The sequence below is a fragment of the Carica papaya genome, chromosome 6 (genome assembly GCF_054855325.1).
Source record: "Carica papaya isolate Zhongbai chromosome 6, ASM5485532v1, whole genome shotgun sequence".
Lineage (NCBI taxonomy): Eukaryota > Viridiplantae > Streptophyta > Magnoliopsida > Brassicales > Caricaceae > Carica > Carica papaya.
In genome coordinates, this window is record NC_142314.1 from 37,748,075 (window position 1) to 37,765,922 (window position 17,848).

Below are 17,848 nucleotides of genomic sequence, written 5' to 3' on the forward strand. Positions count from 1 at the left end.
CCTGCTCTCTAATAATACACTTTTTTTTAAAAAATAATGTCATTCCAACTTAACTTAGTTGTAGTTTGATGGTGAAATTGGAAATATAGACAAAAGAGTATGAATAATGCTGTCCCTAACTATTTTTTTTTTTTTCCTTTCTTCACCAACTCAATAAAATATGACTAGAAAGTTAGATTGAAGTCAAATCTCTCCTTCACTTCTTCTTCTTATTATGTTCCTGAGAAAGAAATCTCTGGTTCACTTCCAACTGGGGATAAGAGAAGAAACCAAGCAAGGAAATAATAATAATTATTATTTTTTTTGCATTCAAGTAAATTTATTTGGTTTAAAAATATTTTAAGAAATTCAGTTCATAATGTTAAAAAGATCTACCTTTTTCAGTACATTCAGATGGATTACTTTTGTAAACTTGAATATATTTACCCAATTGATAACAACAATCTACAGAGAAAAAAATAATCATTATGATCGCATAGAATATGGTCAAAAGCTAATTAACACAAACTTAAATTAGTGACAGGAAATTGAAGAATGTAATAGTTGAAACTTGAAACTTGCAGCTCCAAATCATGAGTTTGAGAAGGAAAAAATTAGATTATTGTGATCATTCAAAACTATATTTCCTTATCTCCATATCACATCTCTAAGAGTATATTATGAAGGAAGAGGTGTCTGAACTTGATAAATCCAAAAAGAACACACACACACCCCCACCCACCCACAGACACACCTTGATAGATACAGTCCTTAACCCTGAACTTCAAACTTCTTTAATGATTTCAACAAATTCAGACAAGCAACATCCTTGCATCTTAATTGAATTGAAGGGGGGAAAAATAATTCCAACTTAATAACATAACAATATTCCGACCAAATCAAGAAACAATTGGATTGGAATCCCATATTAAACAATAACATAATCTACAAAAAAAGAAGATTAATACACATTCTCTTCTTTCGCTATGTACACAATAACCAAGGCAGAATAAGTATTCATACACACAACTCATGAAAATATGCTCAATTCCCATCTCTCTCAGAAGTGTTTGCAGTTTCAGAACCTGATGTTGAGGACGAATTATCCCCTGTGGAAGAAGAGAAGAGGCCATTGAATGGCCATGGGATCATGAACCTTCTCCCGCTTCCATTTCTACCATCGCCATCTCCCTCTTCACCACTCCCCTCACCATTGTTATTGCCCTCTCTCTCACGGCTTGAGGACCTTTCAGAATCAACCTTCGATTCATCAGCAGGAAGTTGGTATCTACAGACTGGACAAGAACTATGGAGCTCAAGCCATGTCAATATGCATCCACTATGAAATTTATGCTTACATGGCATTTCCTTTGCTTCACCACCAATCTCGAAATCATCCAAACACACTGAACACTGCAAGCTCTCCCCTATCTTCACTGTAGGTATTGCTTCAACTGCTTCCTTCTGTGCTGGTGGAGTCCCGTACCTATTTGGATCATTCTCTGCCAAATGCTGAAGCAACAAATCTAGTCCAGGTCCAATGAAATAATCACCGAGAGACCCTATTTGACCCTGATTCTGTCTTTGATTTGAATCATATGAACCTTGAACAAAGATTGTCTGATTGAGAGGGTTGATCAAGATGACACGCTCCCTTTCTCTATCCCTATCCCTTTCGGTTTCAGGATTCTCAGATTCAGCTGCCATTCCAGCTCGAATGCCTTGAAGCATTTGCAAAATTGTAGCCGAACTTCTTCTTCTCCTCCTAATAAAGGATTCCAGTTCTCTATCCAACTCACTATCTACTCCACGAGGTGCTTCATCATTCTCATTATCGTCATCTTCTTCCTCAAATTCCACCCTCCTAAGCCTTCTTCGGCGCTGGGGATTGTTCATCATGCCAAGCAAGATTGGGGCCCAAAGAGAGAGGGCACGCTCCGATCCAAAATCAGAATCAGGCTCTTGATTTGTGCCACCTCCCATTTCTTCCAAAAATCCACTTTGACAAAATGGGCATTTGATTTCAACTTCCATGATGGGGTTCACCATCTGATCACACATGTAACACCAATACCTTGCCGCTACTGTTTCCTCCATTATTTGTTCTCTTCCTCAACCAACCTTTTTCTTCCTGTCACAACCAAAAGCAAATAAAAAACAACCAACTCAATCAAAAACATCAGTCCCCCATTTGGTCCAGATGATAAAATTCCAATATGATCAATGAATTTCCAATCAAATAAGAAATCAACAAGAAAAAAAAAAAAAGGAAAAACTTGATCTGAGCTGGGGGACAGATTTCCAAAAATTTTAACTAGAAAACGAAAGACTCCAGCTCGGGAAGAGAAAAAAAAAAGGAGTAGAAAAATCCAAGATTAGAACTGAAAAAGATCATGAAAAAGTAAAGACACTACTATTCCATTTTCCCAGAACAGATCAGAATTCTAACCACCTACAACCAGCCAAAAAACTGAACCAATCAACCCAAAAGAATAACAAGAGCTAGAAAGAATTCTTTGTTCTTTTTCTTCCTTACCAAAACCACGAATACAGAGAGAGCGAAAACAACAGCAGCACCTTGTCACCCACAACTTGAGTTTCAAACAACAAAAATCTTGAGGACCCAGAGTCTCCAAGGAGCAAAGTAGCACCACAAAATTTTTTTATTATAAAAAAATCTCAGAACAACAGATCTCTATCCTTTAAAGAAGAGGGTTTATGATGGCGATACAATTTGTAGGAAAGTAACCTTAAAAGCAGAGGTAGGTAGAAGAAATTCCTAAAAAAGAAGAATCTGAAAGGATGATGATCAGCAATGGGTTGCAAAACTTTCGTATTCTTCACAGAGTATTTGACCCAGAAACAACCATCTCAGATTAATCATCAAGCTTCATATTTGACCCGGAAAATTTTAAAAAAAAAAAAATTGATTATTTTATTTATTTCTTGTTATATATTATTGTATTATAATGGAGATAAAACAGAATGAAAGACGTAAACTTTACCAGAATTCTTGAGGAGGAGGAGGAGGAGGAGGAGGAGGAGGAGAGATTGAGAAAATTGTACCCCCCAGGACTCAACAGTTGTTTTCTTTTTCTCTGTAATTTCTCCTTGTTTGTTTCTGGAGAGAAATGAGAAGAAAGAAAGAGAAAATTGTCCTAAAAACAGCTCTGATTTTCCTGAATTAAAAGACAACCCAAACGCGTAGTTCTTTTGGGCATTGTCGTGTCCACTCCATTTTTTTTTTTGGCTGTTTTGTTTTCTTAATTTGGTTATTATTATAAATAATTAAAATTTTAACTTATATTAAAATATAATTTTCTTCTTCTGTGATACCCAATTGCCAAGTCCTTAAATTTAATTTATACCCAAATCCAGTCAAATCATTTTCTATTTGTGTTTAACCCTTTTGTACCAAATGGACCTGGGCCGGACCATATTTCCAATATAATATTTTTGTGTAATAAAATTTCTTGATGTATATAATGCAACAATCAACAGAAGGAACCTAAAACATCATGTTTGGCACTCCTGATATTACTATACCATTCACTTCTCAACTCTTAAGCCAGGATGATCCAAACAAAAACATTAACATTTACTACTGCTATGAAGATAGTGCAACTACAATCTTATGAAGATTGCAAGATGTCTTGGGATAGATGAAGTTCTCTTCCATCATGTTAGGAAGAAATTAGTATCAATCAACTGATCCGTTAGAAGGCAAATGTGTTTTGAGTGGAGATGTTTGTGAAGTTATAACAATATTCGTGTCATCATCAGGATTGTAGTCTTTGAAACCAGCTATCCTTCCAAGCTCCTCCACTTCTTCAATCACATTGTCAAGCCTCGCCACCATCTCCACCAGCAAAGAAGCAAAAGCAGCTAAAGGGAGCGCCTCCGAGAACTCAAAGCTCGTCAGGGCCATCTTGCTCAGCTGTGGCCTCAGCGTCTTCCGCTCTGCTTGCTCCGATGCCCGTTTGTTGGATTTCCATTCTAGCAATGCCGAACTGTCCGTTTTAACGCTTGAGAGTGATACTCCTTGTTGACCCCTTTTGCGTGTTTGATCTGACAAAGTCTGTGCTACTGCTGCCAAGCCAGCTCGCTTGTTGGTCGCCGACTGATTGGTTTTGGATCCCAGAAACAGCTTTGGTTGGGATTTTACAGCAGTGTTTAGATCCTGTAATGCCTCGTGGAGATGATCGGAGAGTATCTCTGGTGAGCAATGTTGGCGGTTTCTTATGCTTGTTGCCAGTTTCATTAGTACCTTGGTTACTTCGCCAGCTAATCGAATGCATGGATCTTTGAAAAGAGATCGAACAGATGGTGGAGTCTAACAAATCACATATTTGAGAATAAATTTTTAACTAGCTAGCTAGAGTAATTTACTTATATTCATAATACAAGTTTACGCCCTTGAAAATCTTTAGACTATCATTGTTACCTGAATTTCAGTTTGTAAACATCCATGCAGCGCAACTACAGTGTAACCAAATTGGCGAAGAACAGCTCCCAATTTCACATATTGCTGCCATGGAAATCGGTAACAATGTCTAGAGTGCCTAGGCTCCCAACTCGCATGCAACGCCTACATTTTCCACGAACTAGTAAACGAACACAATCATATTATCCAACAACTAATTAGTTTCTAGGATTATGTTATTTTAAGTTTATTTATGATTCGTTAAAACTTTCAATTATGTTACTCGTGGTCTCATAAACTATTATTAATAAAATGCTTTTTTCAAATGAGATGAGATAGGATTTGAAATAAAAGTATCATGTCATCTGAGTTACCTATCATAATTTAATTCTATATTAATAAGCAGTAAAAATTAAGAACTTACTAAGGTTTCATCAGTAGATTTTGAGTCCAAAACCGCCTTGTAACCTTTGTAGATGGGATCTTCAGTTGATGTGTCCTCTGGTACCTCCTTTTGATTATCGCTGAAGTAATCATTCACACATACTGCATCAATAAAACATCTAAGTGAGATTTGATATTTTAAATATATACTTTGGGAAAATTATAAACTGAAAGACAGATAATTGGTGAGTGTGTGTGCGTGTGTGTGTGTGTATACCTTCAATGGATTTAGCAAGGCCTTCAAGCTTGGCAACAGTGTAATTGTGGAGATCTTCTCCAGACCAAATTGGGAAAATCAAAAGAGACATGAAAAGGCAGACGGCGCAACCAATGGCAATGGTATAGAAGCGATCATGTGCAATCTTGAGTACATTGTTGACACGGTAGCTGGACACAGTTATCAGATTGAAGGTCAAAAGGAATATCACTACTCCATAGTCATAGTTCTTCTTTATGTAGGGGAAGAATCTTATGTATGTTGCTGCACCTCCTGCAATTCATTACATTAACTACTTATAGCCCAACATTCAAATTGTCACGATATATAACATATAAAGAATTAAATTCTAATTTTGATTACCTATGAAGAAAACAGCAGCTCCAATGAAAACAGCTCTGAAAACTTTCCCGGACTCATTGGCAATATACTCAATTAAAAAAGCCAAGGATCCGGCTAACACCGTCCCCAGTCCCCTGTTAAGCCCTTTGCATAATGTTGCTCCTGCATTTAAACATGCATGCATTTAATTAATTTTTTTAAGGTCAGTAAATACTTAAATCTTAGATGGAAGAATATGTGTATATACATATGATGTAGTTACCTGCGGTGAACTCAAGAACAACAACGACAGTCATGACAGCCCAGATAGCACTTTGTCCAACACCTTTGAACAAAGGCTCAATCAGGTACAACAAAGAGACGAGTGTCAGAGAGAAGCCAACTTTCAACGAATGAATCACTCTTCTCGGATCTTCTCTACCAGCCTTCCAGACTTGTCTCCACAAAAGACCACTCCAACTTCTCATCCTCTCACTCAAAATTTTCTTCCATTTTTCTACCTTACTATCGACAACAACGCCGCCTGTCTCCATGCCCCCGTGCGCTTTATCACACAGTATCTTGCTTGATCTGCTCTTCTGTATGCCCAAAATTTATTTGCAGTTCTAATTTTGTCTTATATAAACATTGCAGCTGAATTTATGTGGCCTCCAGGTAGCAGGCTGGTAGCTAAACTACTTTACATGAGAGGTCATAGTTCATGCAGTTGCTATATTCACATGCCTTACATGGTAAAGCGCACGAGATAGATAGATACATGTTCAATAAGTCAACACTCTTTAATACTGGCGAACAATATAACTAGTTTCTGGAATAAACAATTGTCTCCGTCACATAAATAACAATGAAAACATCCCACATATTCAAAAGAAGTAGCTGCCATATTTCCATGATACATATTAGTCATTCATCCAAAAATCACCGTCCGTGGTTGCCTCCTCACGATTTCAATCCACAAGATTGGATTGGCTACTTAACAACAATCTATATACCAAATCCATGCATATTTATCAAAACGCAATCAGTAATATCATCTAGTTTACTTCATATCTCATATAAAACAGTACCTTAGTTCCTAGAAAATATGCACCCACAATGAAATTTATACTTACATGGCATTTCCTTGAGTTGGACACCTATCTCAAACCCATCGAACAGACTGAAAACTGCATGCTATCCCCTTATCTTCACTGTAGGCACTGATTCAACTGCAACTGCTTCCTTTTGTGGTGGTGGAGTCCCAGTGCCTATTTGGATTATTCTCCGCCAAATGCTGAAGCAAACAAATCATCGGGAGACCCAATTGGACCCTGGTATGCTTCCTCATTGTCATTATCCACCATCTTCTTCCTAAATTCCTCTCTCCTAAGCCTTCTTCTTCTGCTAGGGGAATTGCTCGTCATGCCAAGCAAGAACAGGGCCCAAAGAGAGAGGCCAAGCTCCCATCCAAAATCACAACGAGGCTGTTGACTCGTGCAATCGCCCATTTCTTGAACGAATCCACTTTGACAAAATGGACGTTTGATGTCAACACATGTAAAACACCAGTACATTCAATTTCTCCGGAAGAGACGATAATTCTAACAACTTCTTCGACGTCCAACAAAAATTACGGAGAGCTAGAAATGATTCTTTTCTTCCTTACCAGAAACCGAGAAGACAGGAGAGAGCGAAAACAAGAGCAACACCTCGTTGAGAGAGTTTCGAACAAGAAAAGTATCAAAAACATGATAATCAAACTTGCTGAAGACAGTAATTTAAATTAATTAGTATAATTATTTAACTAAATTTATTTTCAAATCATATTGATTTCTGCCTTTTAACGGCTTGAAAGAAAAACAAGAATTATAATAAAAAATTGTTTAATACCATTTATATATATTTTTTTTTTCAGTGCAACAATTATCACTAACATTCAAATAAAAACTGTTAGAACATTTTTAACTATCAAACTACTGGATCATCATCATCCCTCACTTCTGATTATCACAAAAGCTGATTTTAGGTCCCTGACAAGAAATAACAGACAAAAAAAAAAGAAGAAACAGAAAAAAGATACATTTTTAAGTATCACTCAGCTATAATATATAGACTCACTAGCAACAACCTAAAATATTATGTTTGGCACTTCTTTACACATAATGTCAGTTCTTCAACCCAATGTCAATTCTCTTGCCTGCCAAGCTCCATTGCCAAATCAACCCACTCAACTATGCAAAACCCACCTTCACGACCTCTTGGATGTCACATTTGCATTCTACTCCTCTGCAATAACCCAAAAAGTCCTTGACCATGAATTTATATACTCTTTCTTACAAGCTCTATTAAATCCTCTTAGGAGCGTAAGTATTGTTGCCATGCGAATCCCCTAGAGAGTTCAGTTTCTACAACATGAAGCGATGCGCTAAAACCTTCTACAAACAAATGAAACCGATTGCCTTTCCAACTCTTATAATTCTCAACTATGATTCTAGAGGACAAAAATTACAAAAAAGTAAAAAAAAAAATACAAGGGAAACTCTACAAATCCCACATCCGTTCCCAAATTTGGCTGCAATGAGGAGACTTCAAGATAGCGTATATCCAAGTGGAAAACAACCTTGCCTCTTTCTTTTTTCACAGCTGCTGGACTCCATCACCAATACCATACGCAACTTCAAACTGTCTCAGGCTTTCCTGTCACCTTCTCCTCCTGCAAAAACTAAATCCAGTCAGCTACCAGCCAAGTGACAATTAATACAACCCTATTTGGGCATATGAAAGAACTTTCTGTTTTTTGACAAGTGGAAGATGAATGAACTGTATACTTGAATATATTCCCAATGGAACAGAAAGTTAGGAGCAATGGCCTTGACAATAATCACATACTCAATAAGGACACCAAAGAAACAAACTGGAATTAGCAGACCAAGAAGACAAAGATATGCAAAGAGAGTAAACATATCTAAGACGTGGAGAACGTCATTTTTCTAGTGCATTTTTTTCATTCAAGAGAGAAAAAATCTTCCATCTATTTATTTTCTTCTGTTTCTTTCTTTCAAATTGGCAATATGAACAAGGAGAAATAAGTAAATGGTTATAAGAAGAAATTTTCTGTTATTGGTTATATTAGAAACTAATGGTTATAAGAAAACAGGGCAAAGCAACATTGAAAAACAAGATCAGCAGACCTTAAAAGGGAAAAAACACGTGCAATGCACTAATGAAATTGCAGAAATGCAGTTTGTATGATTGGAGTACATCAAAGCCAAGAAGATACACAAATGCATATGAACAGCAGAGGCAATCTGTAAAAGTTCAAGAGCAGGGGATGTTCATGGGTGAAAGTTCGATGCCCAAATGGCTTTAGTTATCTTTATGAGACGTTATTCTGCTGTTTATACTTCAGCCCAAAAAAGACCCTGAGTTGATATATTAAACAAAATTCTTGTGCTGAATAAAAAATTTAGCAACTTCATGTTAACAACCAAGCTATCATCAGACCTTTTTAGAAACCCAAGTCCAACTAGATAGCCACACCAGTGAGTAAGACAGTTCATCAATCTAGAAACACCTCCAGCAGAGGGCAAAAAACTAGAAGTATACACATCAAACCTAATGGAATTTTTCCTTTTTTTATAGAAGAAAAAATATTATTAATATTGAAGGGAAAGAAGAATACAGTCAAGGAGAATAAAACATTCTCTGTGAGCTCGAAAAGTAAAAGAAAAGCAAACAATACAAAAACTAGCTCCTAGAAATAAAAGAAAAGCAAACCTAATGGAATTGGTTCTGTCAAACAGTAAATAAATGGCATTATCCTCAATCCAAGCTTTTTCTAAACAGCTTCTCTGCATTTCATTGGCCTTACGAGAGAGCATAAAATTTTAAACATATAGCAAAATACAATCCTAAAGCATCTGTTTTGAGATGCCTTGTGTTGGCACTTACATCAATGGCCTGCAAGGATCTGCTCAATGATACTTTCAGCTGACGGGCATCAGCACTAGAAGTAGATCCACTATCACCAATTACATTATTGGCACCAACAGAATAGTTTGTTTGCTACAAAGGTGATAAATACACAAAAGAAATGGAAATTATTGATTCAGTTAAGCACAAAAAGAAATAAATAGAAATCAGATGGCACTTGCACAGTAATATAGTAGTAACATAACAACAGTTTAGCATAGGTTAATTAGTTTAAATTATGGCATAAGTTCCTGGCTGTAGATATCTACTCCAAAAATATTGACTTAACATAATGATGCTATGAGTTGTAAATGTCTTCCCAAGCTTAGAGCATAGTAACTTTTCACAATTAACTGACAACAACACAATATAGCATGTGATAAGACCTAATATCCATTCTGAGAGGAGCTAGCACATGATTCTTCAATTAATGGAAAATACTTATAAAGCCCTTGAATGTCTCAAATATGGTAACTCCCATAAGTACTTAAGCTTAGCTCAGTTACATTAGGTCATTATTTCCATGAAGTGTAAGGAAGACAAAACCTTTTGAGAAAATCTGCACATAACATTCTATTGGGAGGACTGTTTAGTAATGAAAGGAAAAAATGGCAAAGAGACGTCTATTCATCAGCAAAGCTATCCCAACAACTCAATTGCAAGGCAATATTAAAAATAGGGCCCCAAAATCATATCCGCAAGTAATGTATTCCAATTGGTCCATATCACTAACAGATTTCCAGAAAAATTTCAATGTTCAGATCTATTTTCAATTCACAAGTACAATCCATTCAGTTAAAAACCTACTCAAATTTCAGTACATCGATTTGCATTCATATTTGTTTTCTGGAACACCCCTTCCCTCTTTTTTATCTAGCCAGACAACAAACATTTGATTAGCAATACATGGCCGTAAGAAGTGGTTAAAAGCGTATCAAGGGAAATAAATGGCAGTAAAACAAATTGATAGAAAGCAGTCAAAAACATAATCCAAGCTTGAATATATGATGACTGGGCACATGAAGAATAACCTACCCCGGGTGAATTTCTATTGTCTTGACCTTCTTCAAAGAGAGATGAGTAATAGGCTGGATCATATATAGAGCCGCCTAAAACATCATCAGATCCCGAGCATTGTCTAACTACAGCAGGAGTTGAAGGACTTAAGAAACTGTTTCTTAAATCAAAATCTGCTTCCCGTGGTGCTGTAGCATCTACATAAGAAACCCCCAGCCTGTAAATCTGAATCCATAAGAGTGAGGATGACAACCTCACGGAAAAGCCAGCAATCTGCATTGCCAGTGTGAGCTTTACGGAAAAAATAAAATATATTCCATAAGTCTCGGAAGAAATGGTCCTGTACAAATAGGATAATGCCTTTGGTTAAAGCAGAGAAGGATTGATAATCACGGTCTCGAATTCAATCCAGATATAGTTTATGAACGCAATTAAAGAGACAAACATGTAATAAGAACGTACTAGGTTCCAACCCGGAACAAAGATAAGTAGTCCAATTAGAAGACAAACTTTACCGAAAAGGAGGTACATACAATCTGATGAAGGAAATAAAAACAAGACTGAAAAAGAGAAGACGAAGAAGACGCACCAAATATCACGAGAGAATAGAATAAACCAAGAAATGTCGAGGAGAATGGCGCAGAAAAGAAGAACAGCGTAGGTGCGGCCGAGGCTCTGACTGCTGCTCTCGATGGCAACGAGAGCGAACAAAGCAATGGCCAAGTTAATCAACAGGACGCCATTGTACAATGCCCCTAGCGATCCAACCAACGCGCACCCAATCTGCAACAAAGAAATTGCCACGTTTTCTCCAAGAAAAGGAAATAATAAAACAGATAACACCGATAGACGAATCAATCAATAAAACGGAGAAGAAGTGAACCCTAGATCAGATTAGAATTGGAATAGAGAGATACTTGAATGTAAATGAGGACGACGGCGAGATATTGTAGCCTGTCATAGTCGCGAAGCCAAGGCTGTATTCGATCCCTCAGTGAAGCACAAAGCATCATCTATTTTGCTTCGTACATGTATTATTCCATGATTATACAGAAAAGAAGAGTAAAAATGGAAAAGAAAAAAGGCGTCCGATTCCGGTTCTTCGTCTTCTTCCCCCTACAAACCCAACCAAGAATCAATAAAGAAAAACCTCGTGGTTTGATCGAAAAATGAAAAATGGAGAATTAATAGTAAAAAAGAGGAAAAAAAAAAAAAAAAAAAAGAGAGAGAGATTTATATGAACTGGTTTGGCGGGACTGATTACATTCCCTTCATCATGATAATCACTTCGTCACGCTTTCCGAGTCTCTGCACAACTTAAATGCCTTGGCTTCCTCTGCACAATTTTTTTTTTTTTCTTTTTAACTTTTAATTATTTCCCTAAATTAAATTTTTTAAAATAATAAAATAATAATTTTATATAATATTTTAATTTAATGCGTACTCAAATTGTATTCATACCATAATTACATATCTTACCGCTAATAATATTTTAAATTATTATTAATTTTTAAAATATATTAAACTCTAAACTTTTTTTCTTTTAATTTTTTATATTTTAAAAATATTTTTATGTATTAAATATCTTGCGACGTATAACCATTTATCGTTACAATAAATGTTAAGTAAAAATACATTGATGTATGCAGTTGAGGTATGTTAACGAACCGTCAGACTTGAACTCAAGTCTGTCTACGCGGTGACCTGATGTTCAATATCCGATCCAAAATCAGCTTACAAAGTTGATAATAATTTAGTAATTTATAGATTCGTCGTCTCGTATTTAATAATTTGTTATTAATTTTCAAAATATGAAAAAGGTTTACATAATCAACTTATTTCTCCAAGATGGAGACCCAAAGTTGCAGGTATGTATTTTGAGAGTGTTTGGTTGGTTGCTTCTTAAAGCATAGTTATGTGTCACTTTTGTTGAGTTTTGAATAACAAATATTTTCTAAATTTAATTGTTTGTTTTCTTGTTTTTTGGCATTCTATGAAGATTTGATGGACGGGCGGGCAGCGAGAAATTCCTGGCAGAGAGGCCTTGAGACTTGGATCAACCATTTTGTTGAAGTTTTCTCTTGCCATGTCTCGATTAGGTTGCTTCTATGGCGTCATTGTTGAGGCGGCGGAGGACTAGTATAAACAAAAGGGTAAACGAGGATATCCGAATTCGAAGTTCATGTTTGATAAGATTCGTAAGATATTCCAATTCGTTTTGAATAAATTGCGCTCGATTTATGGAATAATATTATGCCATACATTGCTGCTCAAATGGCAGCTGAGTTTTTAAGGTTTTTTGAATGATACCCATTCCAAGGGGGAAGAAAATTCATTTTTGGATTTTTATATAACATTCGATGCATTTCTTTCCTCTAAAAAAAAAAAAAGAAGATTTGACATTAAAATTAAGAAACTTTGAAACTCTTGGATTTAGGAAAATTGTAAGTGGTGGATGTTTTAAGAACAATTGTTAGAAACAATCGATTTTACTGTTTCCTGTTTGGTAATAGGGTAAGTGGGATAAATGGCATTATTGAATCGGGATGAGAATATATATATATATATATATTGACTTATATGGAACATAGTCTACCAATCAAAACCATGCAATATCAATTTTCTTTATTTTCTACGCGATCGTTGTTTTGACAACTTTAAATTCAACAAGAACAAAAAGATTCAAAGATACAAGTTCAGTGGTGATTGTTCTTTGGGCAAAAAAGTTGGGAGTTGAAATATGAAATATTGGGGGTTGAGTTATGATTGTTTTTTGGGCAAATAAATACCTACTAGCTTCAAATTTCTCCAAGTACCCTAATTCGCAGAAGGCAGCCAGGTGCCCGAAACTCAGTTCCGATGTCGACTGATGGCGACTGGTAAAACTAATCCGAGCAAGCTGCGGTGGGGGGGCTGGATGAAGACGATGGAGAGGATCTGGACTTCTTGCTGGCGCCGAAGCAGGTCCATGGACCGGACGAGAACGGGATCAAAAAGGTGATCGAATATAAGTTCGACGAGGACGGGAACAGGGTCAAGATCACCACCACGACCCGGGTACGGAAACTCGCCAAGGCTAGGGTTAGCAAACGGGCCATGGAGCGGAAAGGCTGGGCTAAGTTTGGCTATGCGGTCCACGAGGATGTTGGTAGTCGTTTCCCCATGGTCTCGACCGAGGAGATCCTTCTGGAACGACCTAGAGCGCCTGGTATATCTCTCTTCTCTCTCTCTCTCTCTGTGTATATGTATGTACGTATACTATATAAGTATATGTAGAGTTTTTATTTGCTGAAATTTTATAAATGAATATGTGGGTAGACAGGATATATATAGCATTGCTCTGGGTTTCTGCTTTCAGTTTGAGTGATTATAGAAAGAGATTTTGTTTTGCTTATTCGTTTATCAAGAGGGGGAAGCTCTGGTTACTTAAGCTATGACTTTGAAATGCTCTTTTTTTTTTTATCTGTTAGCTTAAATGCAGAGTTGGATCTTCGGATTCTATAGATTTATTGATTTTAAACTTCATTTGTAGGTTCATTTTGTGCTTGTTTTTTGGAAAATCAATGTTTTGATTGGAGTTCTCAATTATATCTTCATTCATAGCCTCATTCATAGGACTAGATAGATATTGATTTCTCTAAATACTGCAAATGCTCTTCTGTTCTTCAAATTTATTTTTTCAAGATTTATGCATTGAGTTTAAAATAGGTTAAGGTGGCTAATTAGCCAATCACATACTAGCTGCATGGCTGTAATTTTATGTGAATGGTCAGTAGGCTCACCGATAACAGTGCTGTTGGTGCTCTTATACCAATGAAGCTGAAATCTAGTTTCATTTTTAGGTCACTAGCTACATTCATAAAATGTATAGTTCAGTATACCTTGGTCTTTGTTGGGGATTTTGTTTTCCTTGTTTAGAGAATTACTTTTGTGGTTCATTTGCTAATTATGTCTAATTAGCCAATGACATATATGATCCCAATGTGAAAGGCCGGTTAGCTCACCAAAAGAAAGATTTTTTAGCATCTTTTGACACTGAAATAGATGGTTGCTTTTACTTTTTTAGCTTTTAGCTACAGTAATAAGATTCTTCTTTTTTTAAGCCAAAAAAAGTTTATGATCATTCATGAGGCACCAAGGAATTGAGCTAGTAAACATAAGATTTAATTTAAACTAGTGAAATACAGAGGAGTCTCATAATCTTTGTTATGCATTTTCTTTCATAACGATGGACAGTTCATCAATCATGCTTCAACAGCATTGGCTGTTGTTTTGTGTGCGTGGTCCGTAAGGTCAAAAGAGTATAATTTGTTAGTGGCCCTTAATACTGAAGCAGAATGCTCCTCTACTTTTTGTTGTTAACTATATTGATAAAACATGCAACACATTTTATATATTAAATTCTCTTTTGAAGTTTTTCCATTTCTAGGGGAAACAAAAATCAGAGTTTGTACTGGTACTTGTTAATCAATCTCAGCTTAGCTAAATAATTCTCTCATGTTATGTTGACTCAGAGTGCTCATCTGTATGATGGTTAATCAAAATTAAGCTTCAAGATCCCTTGATAGACTTAATAGTTTCACCATGTAACATTAAAAAAATGCTTACCCTCTTGCTCTATCTATGGCTGTGCGTGTGAGTACCATTTCTGGTATGGTTATTTTTTTTTTCTTTGCTAAAATCTTAGAAATGTGTTTTTGGTTAAGTAGGACATGGGAAGGAAATGAATATTCTTTTTGGGCACTGCGTTGTAGGTTTCTGCATTCAGTTTGATGGTTACAAGAATTGATTTCTTATTTTGCTTATTTGTTAATTACGAGGGGGAAGCTCTGGTTTGTTACAGTTGCGATTCGATGAAAGGATTATTGAAATGCTCTGTTTTTCTCTCTGGGACCAATGGCAGCACTGGATATTTTTGTTCTTATAGGTTTATGGAAATTAGGTTTCTTCTATAGGTTCCTTTTTATGATTGTTAATTCGGAAGATCAATGCTTGAATTGGACTTCTCATGATATTTAGATATTATTTCTCTAAATACATCAAGTGCCCTTCTTTTAATTTGTTTGCTTCAGTAGAATTCAAAAATCTTTTAACAGGTTAAGGTGGCTAATTAGCCAATCACATACTAGCCCCATGGCTGTATTTTTTGTGTGAATGGTCAGTAAGCTTACCGATAACAACGCTGTTGGTGGCCCGTTACTGATGAAGCTGAAATCTGGTTTCATTTTTGGGTCACTAATTACATTCTGAAAATTTGTAGTTTGATATACCTTGTTTGATGTGGGATTTGTTTATGTTTCCTTTTTTGAAGATGAACTCGCATGGTTCAATTGCAAAGGGTGGTTAATTAGCCAATTGCTTGTTTTCGCCTTATGTGAATGAATATTTTTTGTTAGTATCCTTTAACAATAGCAGATACGTGCTTTTACTTTTTGGTTTTTTAGTATGTTTACAAATTGATTGTCTTTCTGAAGACCAAAATGCATAAGATGTTAATGTTCACTTGTGCTTATGTGAAAATTGGTTTAACTCTATTATTTAACATAATGTTATATCATTCTTGAGGTGCCAAATGCCACTCACAGACAAGAGAGTTCTGAAATGAAAAGTGGTTTTGAAGTCTTATTTTCTATTTTAATATTAGAACTTGTATTTTTCATGGTGGGGATCACATTCAAAACAGCATTAGGAGTGTTGTGTGAATGGTCAGTAAGCTCACCAAGAGGGAACATTTCATCAATGGTTGTTAAAAGTGAACCAGAATGCTTGTCTTGCTTTTTGGTTGTTAACTATATTGATAAACTGTGCAACAGATTTAGACAAAAAGTTTTCTTCCAAGTTATCATTCCCAGGGGATATGCAGGTCAAATTTTGTATCGGCAGCCTGTTAGTCTATCTCAAGTTACTAAATAGCTCCATACAATATGTGAATCAAAGTTATGCCTGAAGTTTTAGGCTGTTACATCCTGCTCAGTTTTGGAGTTGAAAATTGGATTTGAACATCAAGTTAAAGGACCATTGGGATGGATATGTGTGACATTTTTTTACTATTTTTGGCAACATGTAAATTTAGAAATGATGCAGGTTCGAAACCAGAAGAACCAAAAGTGGCAGGAGATAGCTTGGCTCAACATGGTAAAGGAGGTGCCATCCTCATGGTTTGCAGAACCTGTGGTAAGAAAGGGGACCACTGGACTGTCTCGATGTCCTTACAAGGATCTTGCCCCACAAGCTGAAGGTTTTGTCGATAAACCTGGTGCTTTGGAAACATCTGCTGCGGCTGCAGGAACCGGCAAGTCAACTTATGTTCCTCCAAGCATGAGGGCGGGAGCAGAGAGAAGTGGTGGATCGGATATGAGGCGTAGAAATGACGAGAACTCGGTTCGAGTGACAAACTTATCCGAAGACACTCGGGAACCAGACTTGCTGGAGCTGTTCCGGACATTTGGACCCGTTACTGAGAGTTCATGTTGCGATTGATCAGAAGAGCAGTGTGAGCGGAGGATTTGGTTTTGTCAACTAGGTAAACGGAGAAGATGCTCAGAGAGGTATCAACAAGCTCAGTGGATGTGGTTATGAGAATCTCATCCTCCGGGTGGAATGGGCGACTCCTAGAGCAAACTAGGGACCCGGAAGAGTCTTTTCACATAACCTTGTAATTGTTCTCTTATATATTATACTTTACATATGCATTTCATATGTTTACTCAGGTGTTGGCAAAAATTGCAGTATTGATGATATCTGAAAGGTGATTTTTAAATTTTAATATCTATTGCCATATTAATTAGATTTACCATCACTAAACAATTCATCGATACATATAAACAAGTTATAGATGTCGAAGTGGAAGTGCATTGATGTATGTAGTTCAGATGTTTTAATAGATCAATAGACTCGAATCTTATTTCTACATGATCTAATACACAATACTCAAGTTAGCTTACAAAGTTCGATCATGTTTGGTGATTTATGGGTTTTCTCATTTCTTATAATTCGTTCTTAATTTTTAAAATATATTGTCAATTTTTGCATATAAAGGATTTATATAATCATCATCACCTTATTTCGAAGTAAAAAAAAAAGAAAAAAAAAAAAAAAAACCACAAGAGAAATAAACATATTAGTCACAAAACCATCTACAAAAAGGTATAAGGAATAACCTACATAAGATATATATATATATATATCTATATGAAGAAGAAACTATGTAACAAAGTGAATTTTTACTTGTACAACTAGTAATTCGAATACATCTTATCTATATTGATAAGTACAAAATGAGATTCACCGAAAAAAGAATTGTACCGTAAAAATAAAGATCTCGTTTTCTTTTAAATATACAATATAAATAAGAATTTATCAAATAAAATATAATTATGTCTAACTTGTTGTCACGTGATAAATTCGTTAATATTATTGATATATAATAACGAGAAAGAGTAATTTAGAATTTTTTTTTTTAAATGTTAGAGATC

General features: G+C 35.9%; 3 protein-coding genes and 1 pseudogene across 9 annotated transcripts; 1 reads left to right on the forward strand and 3 right to left on the reverse strand.

The window, feature by feature from the left end:
- Positions 1 to 790: 790 nt before the first annotated feature.
- LOC110809583 (E3 ubiquitin-protein ligase SIRP1) lies at positions 791 to 3,126 on the reverse strand. 3 transcript variants are annotated; one of them, XM_022035458.2, is made up of 2 exons: positions 2,985 to 3,126; positions 791 to 2,110 (listed from the first exon to the last, which is right to left on the reverse strand). In XM_022035458.2, exon 2 carries the CDS (start codon positions 2,074 to 2,076, stop codon positions 1,024 to 1,026), a length of 1,053 nt encoding a protein of 350 aa, XP_021891150.1. In that variant the 5' UTR covers positions 2,077 to 2,110; positions 2,985 to 3,126; the 3' UTR covers positions 791 to 1,023. The 3 variants fall into 3 exon arrangements, with proteins under 3 accessions (XP_021891150.1, XP_088078730.1, XP_088078729.1); XM_088222604.1 differs by lacking the exon at positions 2,985 to 3,126 and adding an exon at positions 2,729 to 2,969; XM_088222603.1 differs by lacking the exon at positions 2,985 to 3,126 and adding an exon at positions 2,516 to 2,652.
- Positions 2,515 to 6,305, reverse strand: LOC110809569 (aluminum-activated malate transporter 12-like). 2 transcript variants are annotated; one of them, XR_015821501.1, is made up of 7 exons: positions 5,668 to 6,305; positions 5,427 to 5,567; positions 5,064 to 5,336; positions 4,827 to 4,948; positions 4,424 to 4,567; positions 2,985 to 4,312; positions 2,515 to 2,867 (listed from the first exon to the last, which is right to left on the reverse strand). XR_015821501.1 is itself a non-coding variant. In XM_022035440.2 (6 exons), exons 1-6 carry the CDS (start codon positions 5,936 to 5,938, stop codon positions 3,680 to 3,682), a joined length of 1,584 nt encoding a protein of 527 aa, XP_021891132.1. In that variant the 5' UTR covers positions 5,939 to 6,305; the 3' UTR covers positions 2,984 to 3,679. The 2 variants fall into 2 exon arrangements, 1 of the variants encoding a protein (XP_021891132.1); XM_022035440.2 differs by lacking the exon at positions 2,515 to 2,867 and having other exon boundaries at positions 2,984 to 4,312.
- A 1,037-nt stretch (positions 6,306 to 7,342) lies between these two features.
- LOC110809521 (uncharacterized) lies at positions 7,343 to 11,724 on the reverse strand. Of its 3 annotated transcripts, none has more exons than XM_088222608.1 (6): positions 11,617 to 11,724; positions 11,291 to 11,489; positions 10,963 to 11,156; positions 10,392 to 10,713; positions 9,336 to 9,449; positions 7,343 to 8,097 (listed from the first exon to the last, which is right to left on the reverse strand). In XM_088222608.1, the coding sequence occupies exons 2-6, from the start codon at positions 11,384 to 11,386 to the stop codon at positions 8,062 to 8,064; spliced, it is 762 nt and encodes a 253-aa protein (XP_088078734.1). In that variant the 5' UTR covers positions 11,387 to 11,489; positions 11,617 to 11,724; the 3' UTR covers positions 7,343 to 8,061. The 3 variants fall into 3 exon arrangements, with proteins under 3 accessions (XP_088078734.1, XP_088078735.1, XP_088078733.1); XM_088222609.1 differs by having other exon boundaries at positions 11,638 to 11,656; XM_088222607.1 differs by lacking the exon at positions 11,617 to 11,724 and having other exon boundaries at positions 11,291 to 11,608.
- An 853-nt stretch (positions 11,725 to 12,577) lies between these two features.
- Positions 12,578 to 17,139, forward strand: LOC110809519 (uncharacterized; annotated as a pseudogene). Its single transcript, XR_015821502.1, has 2 exons — positions 12,578 to 13,581; positions 16,458 to 17,139. The product of XR_015821502.1 is annotated as an uncharacterized LOC110809519 (transcript).
- Positions 17,140 to 17,848: the final 709 nt, after the last annotated feature.

Coding starts and splice junctions, on each gene's coding strand:
- LOC110809583 (XM_022035458.2), bottom strand. CDS start 2,076: ATGGAGGAAACAGTAGCGGCAAGGTATTGGTGTTACATGTGTGATCAG.
- LOC110809569 (XM_022035440.2), bottom strand. CDS start 5,938: ATGGAGACAGGCGGCGTTGTTGTCGATAGTAAGGTAGAAAAATGGAAG. Junction 4,568..4,826: donor AATCTACTGATGAAACCTTA/GTAAGTTCTTAA, acceptor TGGAAAATGTAG/GCGTTGCATGCGAGTTGGGA. Junction 4,313..4,423: donor GTTTACAAACTGAAATTCAG/GTAACAATGATA, acceptor GTGATTTGTTAG/ACTCCACCATCTGTTCGATC.
- LOC110809521 (XM_088222608.1), bottom strand. CDS start 11,386: ATGATGCTTTGTGCTTCACTGAGGGATCGAATACAGCCTTGGCTTCGC. Junction 10,714..10,962: donor CTATTCTCTCGTGATATTTG/GTGCGTCTTCTT, acceptor CTATTTGTACAG/GACCATTTCTTCCGAGACTT. Junction 8,098..9,335: donor GATCCTTGCAGGCCATTGAT/GTAAGTGCCAAC, acceptor TAGTTTTTGCAG/GAGGAGAAGGTGACAGGAAA.